The sequence below is a fragment of the Globicephala melas genome, chromosome 10 (genome assembly GCF_963455315.2).
Source record: "Globicephala melas chromosome 10, mGloMel1.2, whole genome shotgun sequence".
Taxonomy (NCBI): Eukaryota; Metazoa; Chordata; class Mammalia; order Artiodactyla; family Delphinidae; genus Globicephala; species Globicephala melas.
The window spans coordinates 67,461,078-67,479,779 of NC_083323.1; the positions used below are offsets into that span (position 1 = coordinate 67,461,078).

Genomic DNA, 18,702 nt, shown 5'->3' on the forward strand with positions numbered 1-18,702 from the left:
AAAAAGGATCATACATCACGATCAAGTGGGATTCATTCTAGGGTTGCAAGGATGGTTCCACATATGCAAATCAACCAACATGATACAGCACATTAACAAAAGGAAAGACAAAACCCACATCATCTCAATAGATGCAGAAAAAGCATTTGATAAAATTCAACATCCATTCATGATAAAAAGTCTCACCAAAGTGGGTATAGAGAGAACATATCTCAACATAACATGAGCCATTTATGACAAACCCACAGCCAGCATACTCAGTGAAAAGCTGAAAACCTTTCTGCCACTAACACAATATTGGGAATCAACTTCAATTTAAAGAAAGTCAATACATTTTTAATATAGTACTCCAAACTCAACACAATTCTGCTGAAATGTTCTGACCATGATAAAATAACATGGGGCTATTACCTCTTTCACCCTGGATACTTCTATTAGTACAGTCCAAGTTGACATAATAAAAGATGAATTGTATATTTATAACTTGGTATACTACAAACAGGCTTTTATATAAGGCATAATCATGATAGTGATAAAGACAGTCAGAGTAATAACAATAAAACACCATAGGGAAAGAAATCTAATGACATTACAGGCAACGAGAAGCTATGTTGCCCAATACACTTCTCCACGAAGGTCCTTTCTTATGTCTCACCTCCTTTTTCTTCCATAATGAGAGGAATGACTGAAGGATGTGAAAAAATAAAACTCTAATTTTAAAAGATGGGGGTAAGGAGGTACTCAAAATAGCAGTTTGAGATAATATGGGTATTTTCCTTTTCTCTCTAAACATCTTTGAGATTACTGACTTTACACAAAAAAAGGGGTAGAGAAAGAGAATGTGCAGCAAGGCATGGAATAATAGAGTGTAACACAAATAGCTCCTGTATGGTTCCAGAGTACAGCAAAAGTCAGAGGCTTTCACTTCATTTAAGGACTAAAGTAAAGATGATAAAAATTAGCAGGAAAAAAGGTGGCACACATCTCACTTAGAAGTACATTTGCAAAATTGATTCAGCTGTTTATTATAAATAATGCACTGTCACAAAGTGGGATATACTCTAGTGATGTAAGGTGGGTCAAAATAAGAAATCTATTCTCACAGTTTATTATATTAAGAGTTCAAAGTGTAAAACATACTAAAAGAAAACACATCTGTGATAATCTCCCATGATATTGAAAAGCTGCCTTATTTGATAAAAATTCACCATAAATTCCTGATAAAACTTAGAAAACACTTTTCTTAATGTGTTAGACACCAACAGCAAAAATGAAACTTAATAGTCAAATGAATATGTAAGGAAAAAACCTGGAACCTCAATAATAAAATAGGATCACTTTGTCCCAGCTTACCCTTCCCCCTCCATGTGTCCTCAAGTCCATGCTCTACATCTGCATCTTTATTCTTGCCCTGCCCCTAGGTTCTTCAGAACTTTTTGTTTGTTTGTTTTTAGATTCCATATATATGTGTTAGCATACGGTATTTGTTTTTCTCTTTCTGACTTACTTCACTCTGTATGGCAGACTCTAGGTCCATCCACCTCACTACAAATAACTCAATTTCGTTTCTTTTTATGGCTGAGTAATATTCCATTGTATATATGTGCCACATCTTCTTTATCCATTCATCTGTCGATGATGACTACTTAGGTTGCTTCCATGTCCTGGCTATTGTAAATAGAGCTGCAATGAACACTGTGGTACATGACTGTTTTTGAATTATGGTTTTCTCAGGGTATATGCCCAGTAGTGGGATTGCTGGGTGAAAGAATGGCATGGACATACATACACTACCAAATGCAAAATAGATAGCTAGTGGGAAGCAGCCACATAACACAGGGAGATCAGCTCGGTGCTTTGTGACCACCTAGAGGGGTGGGATAGGGAGGGTGGGAGGGAGACGCAAGAGGGAGGAGATATGGGGATATATGTATATGTATAGCTGATTCACTTTGTTATAAAGCAGAAACTAACACACCATTGTAAAGCAATTATACTCCAGTAAAGATGTTAAAAAAAATCAATAAATAAAACAGGATCAGCTCATGAGCTGGATGTTCATAAAGCAATTTTAATATCCATCAAATATCTAGGAGAAGGAAATAAGCTCTAACTAACAATGAAAAAATTGAAACACAGTAAGATATTTTTGACCTTTGGACTAGCAAAAGGTTTAAAAGATCAATAATACCCAATATTAGCAAAGATGTGGAGAAAGATATATTAGTTTCCTATTACTGCTATAAAAAATTACTACAAACTTGGTGGCTTAAAACAACACAAATTTGTTATCTTATAGTTTTGGAGGTCAAAAGTTCAAAATGGTTCGCATGGAGCTAAAATCAAGGTGTTGGAAGGGCTGTCTTTGTTCTGGAAGCTCTAGGAAAAATCCATTTCCTTGCCCTTTTCTGATTCTAGATGCTGCCTGCATTGCTTGGCTAATTGGCCTTCTTCCTTTATCTGCAAAGCCAGCAGTGTTGGGCCAAGTCTTTTTCATGCTACCATGTCTCTGGTTCTGCCTCCCTTTTCCTCTTTTAAAGACCTTTATAATTACATTGGGCACTCCAGGGTGTTCTAGGAAAATCTCCCTATTTTAAGGTCAGCTGACTGGAAACGTTAATTCCAGTGTAAACTTAACTTCCCTTTTCCATATACTTTAACATATTTGGAGGTTCCAGGGATTAGGATGTGAATATCTTTGTGTGTGTGTGTGTGTGTGCGCGCGTGTGCATGTGTGTGTGTGTATAGTGGTGGGAGGACATTATTCTGCCTACCATGCCAGGTATTTTTAGTCACTGTTGGTGTGTATATACTGTCATAATCTTTCTGGCAGATTGGCTTTAAAACATCCCTGAAGGTTACTGTGCATCATGGGACTATGGTTGTATATTAATTCGATTTGCAAATTCCCTTTTTTATAGCACAGCTTTAAAACAGATCTCAAAAGAAGTATTGAAACTACTTACACTGGCCCACCTCCATCAAGCTTGGTGACTGATGCTCTACCCTTTCTGATTTCATAAGCAAGTCACAATCATTCAGAGATGGAAATAATTGTCTAAAACATTCAAAAACACACCAGACTTATTCTTACTGAGAGATGAGGAAGTCAGAAAGCCATTTTAGTGGTGAGATGAAGTGGCTCATGAATTTGAACAGAAAGAGTGAGACTGCTAAACCCTCTAGATCTTTGAGAAGTTCCATTATTCATTTAAGTATTTATCTCATTGGGACCATCTCAGAAAGTACACACTGTATTATCAAGAGAACTCTAGAGGTCAAACAGAAAATGTTCTTGAGCTGCTAACCATACAAATGCAGAAAGAAATAACACCTGGACCGTGCTGAGGATGATAGGTTTAGTGTCTTCTCCATGACAAGGCTTGTCTGATAAACATCATCAACTCATTTTATTCTAATCAAATTATGTCCTTTTTATAGTTCATTGTCTTCCAGATCATACAGCTAGAGATTTTTCCAGTTACAACATCTCATTTGATTAGAATCCCTTTTTCAAGTTCTCCCACTTTACCTTGTTAAAATCTACAAATTTTTTCCTCTCTTCATCAAAATAAGCCATAACTTTTTATAATTTTATTATAAAAATTTAGTAAATATATATTTAAATGTATATCTGTCACTAAGTTTGAACCCTTGAGTGATTCTATACTAAGATACAAAACAGACTGATGTTATTATTAATATTACGCGGTACGTAGGTCTCTCACTGTTGTGGCCTCTCCCGTTGAGGAGCACAGGCTCCGGCCGCGCAGGCTCAGCGGCCATGGCTCACGGGCCTAGTCGCTCCGCGGCATGTGGGATCTTCCCGAACCGGGGGCACGAACCTGTGTCCCCTGCATAGGCAGGCAGACTCTCAACCACTGCACCACCAGGGAAGCCCTGATGGTTGCTATTTTTATAAATTAATAAAGTATCATGGACTCTCTATGACTGAATTTAGGATTATGAGCTTTTAAAGTTTTAAAGTGTTAATTTATTTGGTGTCATTTTTTCACCTATAATAACAGACGGTTTTACTCCTAATGTGAAAGTCAGTTGTAGTTCTCCATCACTCCATCCATAAGGAAGCCCTTCTGGGGGAGTCACCATGTCTCTCCTAACAACAGTGACAGCGTAAGTCAAGGCTTAGTCATAATATTCTTACCTCTTTTCCTTCTTTCAGGGATTAGGAAAAATATAGCAGGTCTGTCATGCTCAGAATCTCTTTCTGATGACTTTTCAATCAGGACTTTTCTAGCCTGTTTCATATTACAGGGAGGAGCAATCATAGCACCAAAATTTCTTATTCTTTTAGCCTCTTTTGTACCTGTCTGTAAGTGGTATGCTAATAGCAGTCGTGGAGGATACCAGTTTCAACTAGGAGAGTCTACCTGAGCAAAAACTGGGCTCAGGGAAACACACAGTATAGTCAGAACAAAGACTCTACTCTGGGTCTATGATGGTTGTGTCTTGCAAAATATAAAGAAAATTGAATTAGATGATAAATATTTCTAGAACCTACAAAGACTCTACTCTGGGTCTATGATGGTTGTGTCTTGCAAAATATAAAGAAAATTGAATTAGATGATAAATATTTCTAGAACCTACACCAAATTTAATGTATAAGTTGTCTAATATCAACAAAACGTTAAATAAGCCCTGTAAAAACAAAGGTTTCAACTTCTGATCAATACAAATACAATTCTCACCAGAAAACCTATAAGTAGCTCATACAAGTACACTGACCCCAAAGCCTAAAAAAAAATTACTTTTATTTGCAAATATTATAAAAAATTTCATTTAAAACGTGTTTATTGAGTCCCAGCAACCTGTCAGTACTGGTCTAGTTACTGGTCTAAGTTTAACCAACATCTATTGAATATTCTCTGTTTGACCTAACTATTCCACACAGTTCTCACAACTTTTCAGTGAAATAGTTATATACATACAAATGAATAAATGTGATTCAATAGGGGAATAACTGTAATTGAAATTTATAAAAATTTCCATGGACATATAAGAAAAGAGGCACTTAGTTTATCTGAGAGAGGCAGATGAGGCTTCACAGAGAAGATAGCATTTAAGCTGAGGGTTGAAAGATGGCGGAGGGCAACCAAGCATGTGCATTGAGGAGAGGCTCTTGCCTCTCTTGCACTCTTTGCATGTGCAAAGGCCTGTGCCATGAGGAAAGACTTTACCAATTTGGTAATCAATAGGTATTTAAGAATTAATGGAATATAAAATGTAAAGGGTGGGGATCAGGGAGGAAAGGGAAGGTGTCAGCCAGGAATAGGTGAGAAGCAAGGCATGGACTAGATGATAAAAGGCCCAGTATAGCATGGAAATGAATTTCTATTTGAAGAATTTTGAGGATCAAATTTTTATGTTAAAAAGATTATTTTGGAGAAATGGGGTTAGCCTAAAAGAAGCAAAATACTATTGTACTCATGTAAGTGAAAGTTGATGGTACCCTGAATTGAGGAAGAGGTTTATTAAAGGGTCTAAAGGAGAAACAAATTCAAGAGATGTTTAGCAAAAAGAACACATAAGCTTGACTGTTGGCTGGAAGATATGTGAGAGAGAGAGACATATTTTATATTTCCCAATTTTTTTTATTTGAGTGACTGAGTTGATAGCAGTCTGAGGGATTCATGATTGGTTGGTTTTAAACATGATAAACCAGAGAAGCCCATCGAACATCTAGGCAGATATAGCCAGTGGGCAGTTAGATATCCAGGTCTGAAATTCAGCAGAGGCATCTGGACTTGGGAAATATTAGAGAAAGATCAGTCTATAAGGACTGGAAGTCATGGTGGTGGATGAAACTGCCTTGGAAAAATAGCTGGGAAGAAAAGATAAAGAGGCTAGGACAGAACCTCAGAGTATACTGATGTTTAAAGGTAGTAAGAGGAAGGGGATTTGACAAATGGGATTGAAAAGAAAGAAACATACAGTTCGGCTTTGAGCCAGTACAGAGGTAGTTCCATGGAAACCCAAAAACGAAAGAATTTCAAATGTTTAATAATTGAGGCAGTCGTAAGATAAAGCAAATGCCCCCTTGAGATCTTATTTCTACACTTACTCATTACATCCACTAATTTTCATACGTGTGTAATCAAAACGTACCTTGGCCTCTACAACCTTGTCCTTCCCCTGAATCTTGTCCAGAAGCCCATCTTGAATTGAAAAAGCAGGATGGGGCTGGAGGAAAATAATGCCAAAAGGATTGGAGAATATATATTTTAACTGAAATTTTCTTGGGAATCTGGGTATAACATTGTATATGATAGAACAAAACTTTTCTCTCTCTCCCGAGTTCTATTAGCTGTAGCAGCTGCCACCTCTATGTATTCTCTCTTTCTTTTCCCACAACAACTCCTTCCAGCTTCCTGGCTCCTACTGTCCTACTGCATAAGCAGGAACTGCCTCTATGTCCTTGAGTTTCCTAATTTTGCATCCATACCTATCAATCCATTCATTAAAACAAACGATATTCCTTGGTACCTATTGACTTTAGAAGGAATGAAAAGAATTATAAACAACTAATTTACTAATTTTCTTTTTTCTCCCAGACATACTTTTGTGTAGAAATTAATTTTGTTATAAAACTGAGAAATATATACCTCTTTGGTTTCATGCTATTACTATACTTTAGATCTTACTCAACTTGCCAAATAAACGTACGCAGCTATTGAAATCAAACAAAGATTAAATAAATGGTAAGCATCTCAGACATAAATACATTTTCAGCAAAGGGATATTTATAAAATATATTTTCATCAAAAATTAGAGAAAAGTGCACCACATACATATTTGATGTTAACTGTTCAGCTTTTCACAATATGCACCACAGGAATGATGTATTTTTATAGGAGAAATGCAGAATTCTGAACAATTCATCAAATGCAATAAATTCCAAGTACCATCTGGAAATTTGGAATTTTCTTGGGTTTCTTTTATGTATAGCTATCTGAATCGTAGTAACTATAGACATTCACTTATTTCTAGGACATTACCTTAGAGCAGTGAGCTTCAGAGAAATCACATTTAGGCTAAATAAAAACGCATATTCACAGGCCAAATCCTCTAGTACTTCTGATGCCACTAGCTGTAAGAAGAAGACCCAAGAATCTGCATTTTTAACCGGTTTCTAGGTGACCGTGGTCACAAGAATCATCTGTAATGCTTAATCCCCTGGCACCATTGCACACATATGAAGCCAGAAACTTCTGGCAATCTTCCTATAGCCAGAGAATTCACATATTTTGTAAGAATTTTGGTGATTTTTATGATCAGGTAAGGGTTTGAATCATCCCCTTAGCATACATCTCTTTTAGCATATTATGGCTGCAATGCACTGAGACTCCAAGGTCTTTATATACCACCACATTATTATAGTTTTCTCTAGCTAAGATCAAAAGAAGCCTGAATGATTAATTGTAATGCAAAGCATAACGCTGAAACTTTTTTCCAACCAAATTGTTTTCTTCTATCCAGATTATGTAATTTCAATATGTAAAAATAGCTCACTTCAAGGGCCTTTTTAAGACTATCATAAAAATAACATGGGTCAGGAAAAAATTGTCATGACAGAGATGAGAAAATGGATTCCTAGACATGAAGTGACTTAACCAAGATCACACTCTAAGAAATAGAGCAAAGGAAACCATAAGCAAGACGAAAATACAAACCTCAGGATGAGAGAAAACAGTTGCAAATGAAGCAACTGACAAAGGATTAATCTCCAAAATACACAAACAGCTCATGCAGCTCAATAACAACAACAACAAAAACAACCCAATCAAAAAATAGGCTGAAGACCTAAATAGACATTTCTCCAAAGAAGACATACAGATGGCCAACAAACACATGAAAAGATGCTTAACATCACTAATCATTAGAGAAAGGCAAATCAAAACTACAATGAGATATCACCTCACACCAGTCAGAATGGCCATCATCACAAAATCTACAAATGATACATTCTGGAGAGGGTGTGGAGAAAAGGGAAACCTCATGCATTGCTGGTGGGAATGTAAATTGATACAGCCACTACAGAGAACAGTATGGAGATTCCTTAAAAAACTAAAAATAGAGCTACCATATGACCCAGCAATCCCATTACTGGGCATATACCCAGAGAAAACCATAATTCAAATAGACACATGCAGCCCAATGTTCACTGAAGAACTATTTACAATAGCCAGGACATGGAAGCAACCTAAATGTCCATCAACAGAGGAATGGATAAAGAGGATGTGGCACATATATACAATGGAATATTACTCAGCCATAAAAAGGAACAAAATTGGGTCATTTGTAGAGACGTGGATGGACCTAGAGACTGTCAGACAGAGTGAAGTAAGACAGAGAAAAACAAATATCGTATATTAACGCATATATGTGGAATCTGAAAAAATTGGTATAGATGATCTCATTTACAAAACAGAAATAGAGACACAGGTGTAGAGAAAAACATATGGATACCAAGGGGGAAAAGGGGGGGGTGGGATGAATTGGGAAATTGGGATTGACATATATACACTATTGATACTATATATAAAATAGATGACTAATGAGAACCTACTGTATAGCACAGGGAACTCTACTCAGTCCTCTGTGGTGACCTAAATGGGAAGTAAATCCAAAAAAGAGGGGATATCTGTATACATATAGCTGATTCACTCTGCTGTACAGTAAAAACTAACACAACATTGTAAAGCAATTATACTCCAATAAAATTATTTTTTAAAAAAGAGAAAAGAAATAGAGTCCTGGCTCTAGTCTATTGCAGGAGTGTTCCCTTCATTCACCAAGCTTCCTGCCACATGTCAAGTGCTTTGCTTTGGACATTACTTGTGTATATTACTTAATTTGATATGCACAATATTACAAGGTTTGAAAAATGTATGGGCTTTGGAGTCATACAGTTCTGTTTTTTAATCCCCATTCTGCTGAAGCCAGACTCTATCTGTGTACCTTGGGCAATTCCCATCTTCATTTATAAAATTATAGATAATAACAATATGAATCCTGTAGGGGGGTTTGAGAAGATTAAAAAAGATATAGTGTGTCTAGGCATCCAGGTCATAGTAAGTGCTCAGTGAATGCTAGCCTTTTATTACATTTCTTTTTGCCTCCCTGCTTCCTTGTCTCCCTCCATCTCCATTTTCTTTTTAGTCCAGTTATGTTTCCATTGCACACTCTGCCCCTCTTCAAAGCTTGTTCCTCATTTCCACTATGAAAGGTTCTCACTATGGTCTCCTAGTATTAGACCCGATCTCTAGTCTAACTAGACTAGACTGGAGTTTGAGCCACTTGCTGCACAGTATTTCTTGCATGTTCAAATCCAGAGTTAATGGGCCTTTGACTTAGAAACTACCTGTCAGATGGTCTCCGCTAGATTTTGATCTCTCAAGCCTGCACCCTTGAAAAGAGCTCCCACTATGGGAAAAGTGGACAGCAGGTATACCAAACACAGGGGAGCAGGGAGAAGTCTTCAAGTATCAGGTCCTGCTTGGGATCAACTGGTGGGGTCACATCCTCTTCATTACCTCCTCCAAAAAAACTTATAAAGCTCTGACCTGAAGTATAATACTCTGTTTGAAACCTGCCCCAGTGAAGCTGAGGGCCTGATGAAATGACCAACCATGTCAGTCTTCGATATTGCACTTTTTTTGTCATGTACAGTTGATACAATAAGTGGCAACACTACACAAGACATCCAGGGAGAACCGTGATACACACACGCAAAGATGGGGTGGAGGCCAGGGCTGGAAAACTCTTTCAGGATGATGATCAAGCACTGATCGTTCCACAGCACCTGGAAACAATGCAGCCACTGGAAAAATACTAATTTATGGGAGATCTGTTTTGCTGCCTCAGCATGGCTTTGAAAAAATTACTGCTCATGTGCAATAGTATAGAATTTATATCTTCCCAGTTTTTTAAACACGTTCTAGCTCTTTTTTTAAAAAATACCTCAGGGTTTGAAGCATTTAAATGGGGCTAAAATTTGAATGTCTCTATTTTCCGCTCGCTTAACCAAATCTTATAATTCCTTCAAGCTACATTCTCCCCACATTATCCATAAAGACTTACGTGATCTTTCCTGCTCACAATAATCCCTCATAGAACTTACTGCCTGTTTCAAAATTGTGATCTATTTCATATGCTAAGCAGACTATTAGTTTCATTTCCGAGTGAGTGTATTTGTCACACCAGTACCCATGATTGGATGCTAAATTTTGTTTTGCCTGATAACCCCAATGCTTCCAGCTCACTTATTACCTTCTGCCAAATGTTCCTGATACCTTGGGTCACCTGCCAAGGTCTGTTCTCTGGCATCTCCTGCCCACTTGGCTGGCCTCCGTCAGGCTGCGTGAACATGACTTACCATGGTAAGTCTGTCTGCTATGTGGAGACCAGTTTCTGGGACCACTAATAAATATATTGATTTATATCTGTATATATATAAATATATAACAGTCTGTCTACCCACTGGACCAACAATGATGTCAGAAGCACAAAACGGTGACAGTAAATAAAGTTGCGATTCAACCTCTAAGACACATATCATGAAGAGAACAGGCATTTATGGTTAATCTAGGAACTATTTAAAGAATTAACCCTTATTCCATGTCATCATGTGGGACCCATACCAGAAATTACCATTACTGCGTTTTCAAATAGGAGTGTAGACCTTGCATAAGAAAAATAAAGATGAAAAATAAATGTGAAGAGGAACTTTAAATACTTTGAATAAAGCTATATAAAGTATTTCCAAAGCTGAACAATATGTTAACAATATGTTAAAACTGGTGAACAGACATTTAAACAACCCTTTCTAAGTAACCTGTAAGCAAAACAGTTGAAATAACTTATCCGAAAAATATATGACCACTTGTCAAAACACTATGGCTCTTTAATTAAAAGTTTCACACTTGTTGCTCTGCCCTACGTTCTAAAGGAACTGACTCCACTTTCAAAAATTATGACCTCAAAAGAAGTGCCCTACTAAAGTCAGGTCAACAGAGTTTGAAAGTCTACCAAGAGGCATAATGTCTATTTTTTTTTAAACTAGTCAATCTGCTTCTAAGAATGATGCATGAAACAGAAAAAAAAAATTAGATTTTTAGATGTTACACAGTGAGATGTTTGTTGAATGTAATTTTCATCATTATTTTTTCAGTGCATTAAGAATTAATGCACTGAAATATTTTCAGGACTTTTCAGGAAATATCACTTCTCTCTACGTGCTTTCCAACTAGTCCAAAGAGTTCTTTTTAACACTTAACTGAGCATTTTATTCAAATTTTTATTTGGATATTTAATCACTGTGGGATCATACTTCAGTGGATATGACTTAATCTAATAGTATTGATGGTTCATTCTCTTGCTGTTGGTAAACATTTTACTTCTTGAAAAATCTCATGATCTTTGGCTTTCCTGAAATAATGTTATGTTCATTCCTTTGTTCTTTCATTCAGCAAAATATTTATGGTAAAGCTGCAATGTACTGAACATGAGTTAGCTGTGGGAATGAAAAAATACATTTCCTCTCCTCGAGCTCACATGTTACAGGGGGAAGGCAGGTATGTAGGTACAAAGATAATAGGCAGGTATATAGATAAATTACAAGAACGAGAAGTATTGAAAGGATGTATCAACAGTGTTTTCACACATGTATTCATGAAAATATGAACCTTGAATCTTTTTTCTTCTCTTTAAAAGCCTCTCTTCTAAAAGATTTCTCTCATCACCTTGAAGCACGTAAAGCTATTACATATATGATGTGCATTTTATCTATATTATGTATCTATTTATATACATAATATACATAAATCTAAGATACACACACACCCACAAGATGATGCGAGAAGCTTTCTAGGGGAGAGGCTGTTAAAGAAAAGGAAGGTTCAAGGATACATATATATGTGCAAAACCTTCCCATAGTTACCTATAAACTCTAGCAATTTAGCTCACAACTGTATCCACCTCCTGGGCACCTTGTTCAGCAGATGCTATCTTGATGCTAGGCTACACTGGTCCAGTTGTGAAACTGAAGAGTTTTTTAATCTCCTTACACCAATCTGCCAGAGTCCAGTTATGTAAAGCATTTATGAGAAACTTGCCCATAGATATAACTTCATCACCCTCCGTGGTCATCACCACTGCCTAATCCTGCCACCTCCCCCACACACTGGCTCCTGCACTCGCTCCTGCCTGTATCCATCTTTCTGGCTTCTCACCTCTCCTACTCTGTCTCCTCCTCTCTCTTCCCTCTCTCACTCTCTCTCTTCTTGTCTAGTAAAAAGCCCAGAATGTTCTTTAGCTTATGAAGAGAAACTTCCTTCTTCTAAAGTCTTCATATCAGAAAATAGATCCTGGCAGCGTGGGTTAGTTGAATTTAAAAGTGTGAGGTGGGAATTTTTACTTTCTACCTGAACCATTCATCTAAATAAAGATAGTCTTTCTCAAATGTCTCTACTTTTCTACTCCTATTTATTCTATTAAACTGTGAATTCCTCTCTGCAGCTACAAACTCCTGTGCGGTGTGTCACTGATCTTTGATCTCCCTTCCCCCTGTCCCCCGTCTCCAGCACCGGGTGCAGTGCACACTAGAAATGAATCTGTCAACATTTTCTGAACTTAATGGAACAAAACTGATTCTTACCTTGATGATTATGATACTACTCCCAGCTAGAAAACTTTTCTTGTTCATTGCTCTGCCTTTTCAAATTCTAGCTGCCTGTCCTTCTAATCTAATCTCTTCTCTGAAGCTTTCCCTTACTACGTTGGCTACATGTCTACACTGCTCTCTCTCTCTTTATTTTTGGTGAACTCCTAAGACACATTTTTGTTCTTTGCTTACTCTATAACATGTTGTATTTTTAATTCTTATATGTCTTAGGTATATCTTTTCTTCAATCTAGCAGAAAAGATGAGTAGGTGGGATAGAACTGCAAATTAAATACTTATGCAAGGAATTAAAGGAGTATATAAAAGTTAAGTGATGTAATTATAAATATTAAATGAATTTGAGATAAGATTTCCTCAGAGGGAAGTGTTCTGTACAATTTACCTCTTATGTTCTGTAGTAATGTGTGATTTATATGAGTCATGTTATACTTTACTGGCAACTGTTTATGCCTTAGTTCTAGTGAATTTCCTAAAACTACAGAAATATGTGATACAACCAATAGTTTTCACAATAAACATACAAAATTCTATTTAAAATATTCATAAAAATAAATAATTGCACTTTCTCTACAAGTATTCAGAATTGGCCTACTAATTTTGTTAAAATAAAATCTTTACAGCAGTAATATCATATTCTAATGGTTTCTTTTCTTTTTTTTCTTTTTTAACCAAACATTAAAATCTCTTTCAATCATATAAGTTGAATTTTCCTACCATTAGAAAAGCCTAGGGTCTATTGCTTTTAAATCACTTAATTCTAATGAGGGAAAACCTTTCAGTAAAACTACTGCCTCCATTTCCACGAAGTTTGCTACTTTTCTATTGTTCTCTTGTCTAAAATATGTGAACATAAAGTGGATTAGATCAGAGTTTAGCTGGTTATGGACTTGTTAGGACATTTGTATTAGATATTTTTAAAAAGCTTGACTATATATGGCTTCTGGGGCTGTTTCCTTAAATTCACTCTCTCACCACATGCACTAGTTCCTTGCACTTCAACATGATGCTCCCAGAGCGGGACAGAGTTTGCATGAGACTCAGTGCTGAAATGCCACTTCTTTATCCTCTATTACTCTGGGCCTATTGCCGCCCTTGTAAGGCTCTGTGCTAGAGAGGCTCCAGGGATATATCATTATAAGCTATGGTTTCTGCTCTATAGAGCAGGAAAAGGTGAAATGCTGATCTGCAGTTCAGGTAAAATGTGCTGCAGGACTTGCAAGGAGGAATTCATCCCCTGGCTTTACTGAGGGCATTGGAATGGTCTTCAATGGTAAAGTGTAAATGAGCAGAGCAGGAGACAGATACAACCTGAGGAGGAAACAGAGGCTCACAGACATCCTGGAATAAAGCATGCTGTGGTTGGGGCCAAGCAACAGCCCTCAGGGCTGGGTAGAGCCAGAGCACAGAAGATATGGGAGAAAACACAGCCAAGGGCAGACCGTGGAGAGCCCTGAGAGAGAGCTCCTAGAGTCTGGACTTCATTCTCGGACAATGGGAGTCACTGACAATATTTTTGGTTGAAAAGTGACATATACAACATGGCATTTCAGCTTGGAATCTTAGGAAGGTGAGCTGTGTAGGGCGTGTGGGACAAGGGGACATCTGGAGGCAGAAGGTTTCACTGGAAATTATTTTACAATAGTATAGAGGAGAGCCAGGACTGGAATGGTGGCAGAGAAATGAGCAGGGAAGGTATGGCTACAAGAGACGTAACAAACGATGAATCGATAGGCCTGGCTGGCTGACCAGGTGTTGGGGGAGAGAGAAAAGGAGTTAACAGACCTACTTTGGGGGCCCCATTTTCAACTCCTTGTATTAATTTGGTTTTTGAGGCCCAACCTCTCCCCCTTTTTCTCTGGGACTGCTTCACCCCCAGTCAGTTCACAGCTGGATGCAGGACAATCCAGTCCCTGCTATTCCTTCCCTGGAATCCAGAATTAGACCCGACAGCCAAGAGTAGTCTCCCTCTGAGGTGTTGGCTGTGGCCACCTTCTTCTACGTGAACTGGAAAGCTGAAAAAGCTGCTTTACAGTAAGAGAGAAAAAGAAAGCAGAAGTGAAAGAGAAAAAGATGAGAGATGGAGAATAAGAGCTAGGACTGGGTTCCCTGTTATACGTTAGTCTCTGCTTTCATGTGTCCCTAAAATGCTACTGCATCCCTCCTCTTTAATTCTGCAGGCCATCCTTATAATGCAGTAATACATTTCCTTCTTTGATTAAGCTGGCTTGGCAGGGTTATTGTTACTTGTAGCCAAAATGGTCCAAACTGATATATTCCTCAGCAGGGGCCGTCCATCTTCAGTCAACTGGTGCTCTGGCCACTCTGTACACACTTCAGTACTTTACTGACTCCACATTTTCATGCCATTTCCTTCATCTAGAATGCCTTTCCCTTCTAAATCCTGCTGACTCTGCCTGCATAAATCCTGACTATCTTTCCTTCCATCTCTCTTTATGAAGTACTTTTTGAGTGAGTCCATAATATCTGCAAATTTTAATGTTACATTTTCCCACTTCAAGTCCCTGATTTTAGTGAACCTATTGCAAGAATAATTAAAACTATATAAAGAGGGTAAAAGATGGTGGATGGTAGCAAGAAATCAGGAAATTTATGCTCTCACATATACAATTTTTTTTTCACATATATAAATTTAAACAAATTAAAAGATAGGGCTTCCCTGGTGGCGCAGTGGTTGGGAGTCCACCTGCCGATGCAGGGGACACGGGTTCGTGCCCCGGTCCGGGAAGATCCCACATGCCGTGGAGTGGCTGGGCCCGTGAACCATGGCCTCTGAGCCTGTGCATCCGGAGCCTGTACTCCGCAACGGGAGAGGCCACAGCAGTGAGGCTCGCGTACCGCAAAAAAAAAAAAAAAAAAAAAAAAAAAAGATAATGGTCTACTTGGCTACTAGTACCTTTGACTTTAAGATGGGTTCAATGAGGTACCAGTAGGCCACTTGGCCAAAGCAGATATTTTACATATAATAGTATGTTAGTTAGGAGGAGTATTAGATGAAAAAAGATAAAATAGCCTTTAAAAAGTAATGCATGACATTATTGCATAAGTGCTATAAATTTAATTTTATAAATATCCAGAGGAGGTCCTATAGCAAGTGAGAGACAGGTATGGAACCTTGCCAGTGCTTCCTTACTCAAAGTCCAGGGCTTTCTTCACTATGCTAAACTATCCCATGGGAAATAAAAAAAGAAATACATCAATTTTTAGATGAGACAAAGAATTCAATTTCATTTAATTTTTAAAAACAATAATGTATTTTAAATCATCATCTATTAAAATAATAATATACTCTAGGAACCCTCTTGAGCCTCTCACACCTCGGCTACGTTATATACCAAAAAAACCCAAAAACCAAAACAAAACCACCCAGATTGTTATTCTCTTTTAAAACACTAACACTAAAACACTTAATCTCTTATAAAGGCCTCTCTTTGCCTGTAGCAATGAGAAAACCAATCTGCTATCCTGTGAAATCTCACATAAATTCAGAACACAATGAAGTTTACTTTCCCTTCAGCAATGGAGCCTTTGTTCTGGTCACTTACAATGCCTCTGGAGAGGAAAACACAAAATTGCCTTATGAAAGTAATAAGAAAATGTCTAGCAAATGATGGGTATTTAATGAACAAGATAAAGTGCCAAGTAATAGTTAATGTCTCTTTCCGCTCGATTCAAAGGAACACCCCTAAGACCCCAAAGCATTCACACCAGAAGATTACACGAGTAGCACTGATAAGCACGATGCCATTGTACAAAGAATCTGTTGCTAAGCAGGGCAGAAATATTGTTTACATGAAAATGGAATGATCTCTGGTGAATACTGAAAGAAAGTGATAATTTCCATAAGCAGAAAAAGCATTTTTATATTATTCCATTTCAACTGCTCTAAAGCCCTAAGTTGCTTTGGCAGTCGCTTATCCCTGCTTTGTTGGCTTATATCATCCTCATCTCTGCAGTTTTCCATTTTCTAAATGGCAGGCGTTTTTTTGTTTTGCTTTGTTTTGTTTTTTTCCCTGAAACTTTGGCAAAAATACCACAACCATTCTGTATGGTTTCCAGGGGCCACCTTTCAATGGTCATACAATGACTTTTTGGTGCCCTTTTCATAAAAGCCCAGTTGGTTTATCCTCTCAGTAAAATTGCTGAAAATATGATCAGGGAAGGCTCCATTTATAGCAACTGTAAACTATGCATTTCTCTAGCTTTATGGAGCCTTTCACTGTATAGTGTTTGTTTACTGAGAACAGAGCATGGAGTGGCTTCAGTGAGAGGAGGAAAATACAAAGCCACTTACCTGCATTACAATAAGGAGGTCAAAGACCAAGATGAAAGAAGCCAGAAAGGCTCTGGAAACTTCATCACTGGGCAAAAATCCCCGATTCAGCTTGTCCCAGCTGATCCAGTCAGTTGTAATGACAAGTACAACCACAGATGTCAGAGTGAAAAGAACCGTCCTGAAAGGAACAAGACACTCAGTAAAAAACATTAGACGTAATAATATAAACAGTGCAGAGTGCATGTGATCTGCTGTATTAAAAGTCTACCCCTTGCCAAGTACCTATCCTAAGGCATAGTCACCAAAGGAAGATGAAAAAAGAAGCAAATTAAGAGCTTTCTTTCAAAAGCAATTAGAAAAAGGTATGACAGCATCTCTTCCAAGATTTTCCCTAAAGGGCAATAAGGTAATGGTTATAGAACAAATAGTTAACAATAAAATATTACAAATAATCATGGTTAGTGCAATATATGTCCCCAAAAGAGCATTGGTTGTAACTCTCATTACACATACATTGTTTTACTGAGGGTGGTGAACAAACATATATAGGAACATAAGGCAGATGGGTAAGGAAGTCTTTGGATTCCATGGTTATTCTACAGAAGAGAGGGAAGATAGACTGGTCCCTTCATTATTCCCTAGCCTGATGAGCTCTGTAGAGGAACCACCTCTACGTGCCAACTGTGTAGCCTCTTCTCCTCATGGTACTCATATCATAGATATCTTGTGGCCTAGTGACCTGTCCAGGTCACACCATGTCTAATCCTCCATCCATCGTTATAAGATACTAGGGGCCTGAGATTTTTCTCTTACTTATTTTTGTAGTTCCTGTAAAATCTTACATAATTATATGCAGATGGAGTTCAAAGAATGTTTGTTGAAATTGTAACAATTATCAATTAAGCTTTTTATAGAAATCAAAAAATATTTAAATTAGTCTTTAATATTGACATTCAAAGTAAATCTGAAATCCGGGCAGTGAAAATTCAATCTGCCAGAGAATTGTCCATAATGTTGTAAAGCCTCTGCTTTCAGAGCTATATTTGTATATAGAGATTGTTTTGAATTATAAAAAGGAAAATAAAGAACAAATATTTTGAAAATAATTTTAATGTAAAGGAATAAATAAATAAGAGAAAAGAAAAATGGAATAATATGAATCATCCTGGAATTCTCTTAACAATTGAACAGAATACAAATTTCTAAACTGAAATTTTGGTTTTCCTTTTCACAACTTTTTATTTGGAACAAGTTATACTCTGATAAAATAAGTATAATGAACTCCTCTTTAGATTTTTTCCCCCATGAATAGAAAATATACATTTTTTTTTAATTTTGGAAAATAAAATTTTTTTAAAATTTACTTATTTTATTAAAATTGCAGACTCTCAAAAGAATTTGACTCATGATCTCCAAAACATAAATTAAAAATTATCTTTGCTATTGTTTAGAATATCTTTGAGCATTTCCAGAAATTCAAATGGATTAAATGAGCATGGGAGAAATCCAAAATAATTATTAAAATACAAATAGAAAGAAATTGCAAATATTATATAGTCAAACATAAGAATATTGGAATTTTAAACAAAATTTTCTCCAGGTTAAGTTGATTCATTTGTTTTTGTCGTTTTGAGTTTGAGAAACTTCAAGGAAATTTGAATGCAATTACCACAATTTCTTTTGTCAACAAGGAACATAACAACTTC

General features: G+C 37.0%; 1 protein-coding gene across 3 annotated transcripts in view; it reads right to left on the reverse strand.

The window, feature by feature from the left end:
* The window catches only part of TMEM117 (transmembrane protein 117), a 537,774-nt gene that overhangs the window by 80,011 nt on the left and 439,061 nt on the right, over window positions 1–18,702 (reverse strand). For all 3 annotated transcript variants that reach the window (XM_030835330.2, XM_030835335.2, XM_060306499.1), the window contains one exon: window positions 17,015–17,174. In XM_030835330.2, coding sequence (XP_030691190.1) covers window positions 17,015–17,174 — 160 coding nt within the window. The remainder of the gene's footprint in view (window positions 1–17,014; window positions 17,175–18,702) is intronic.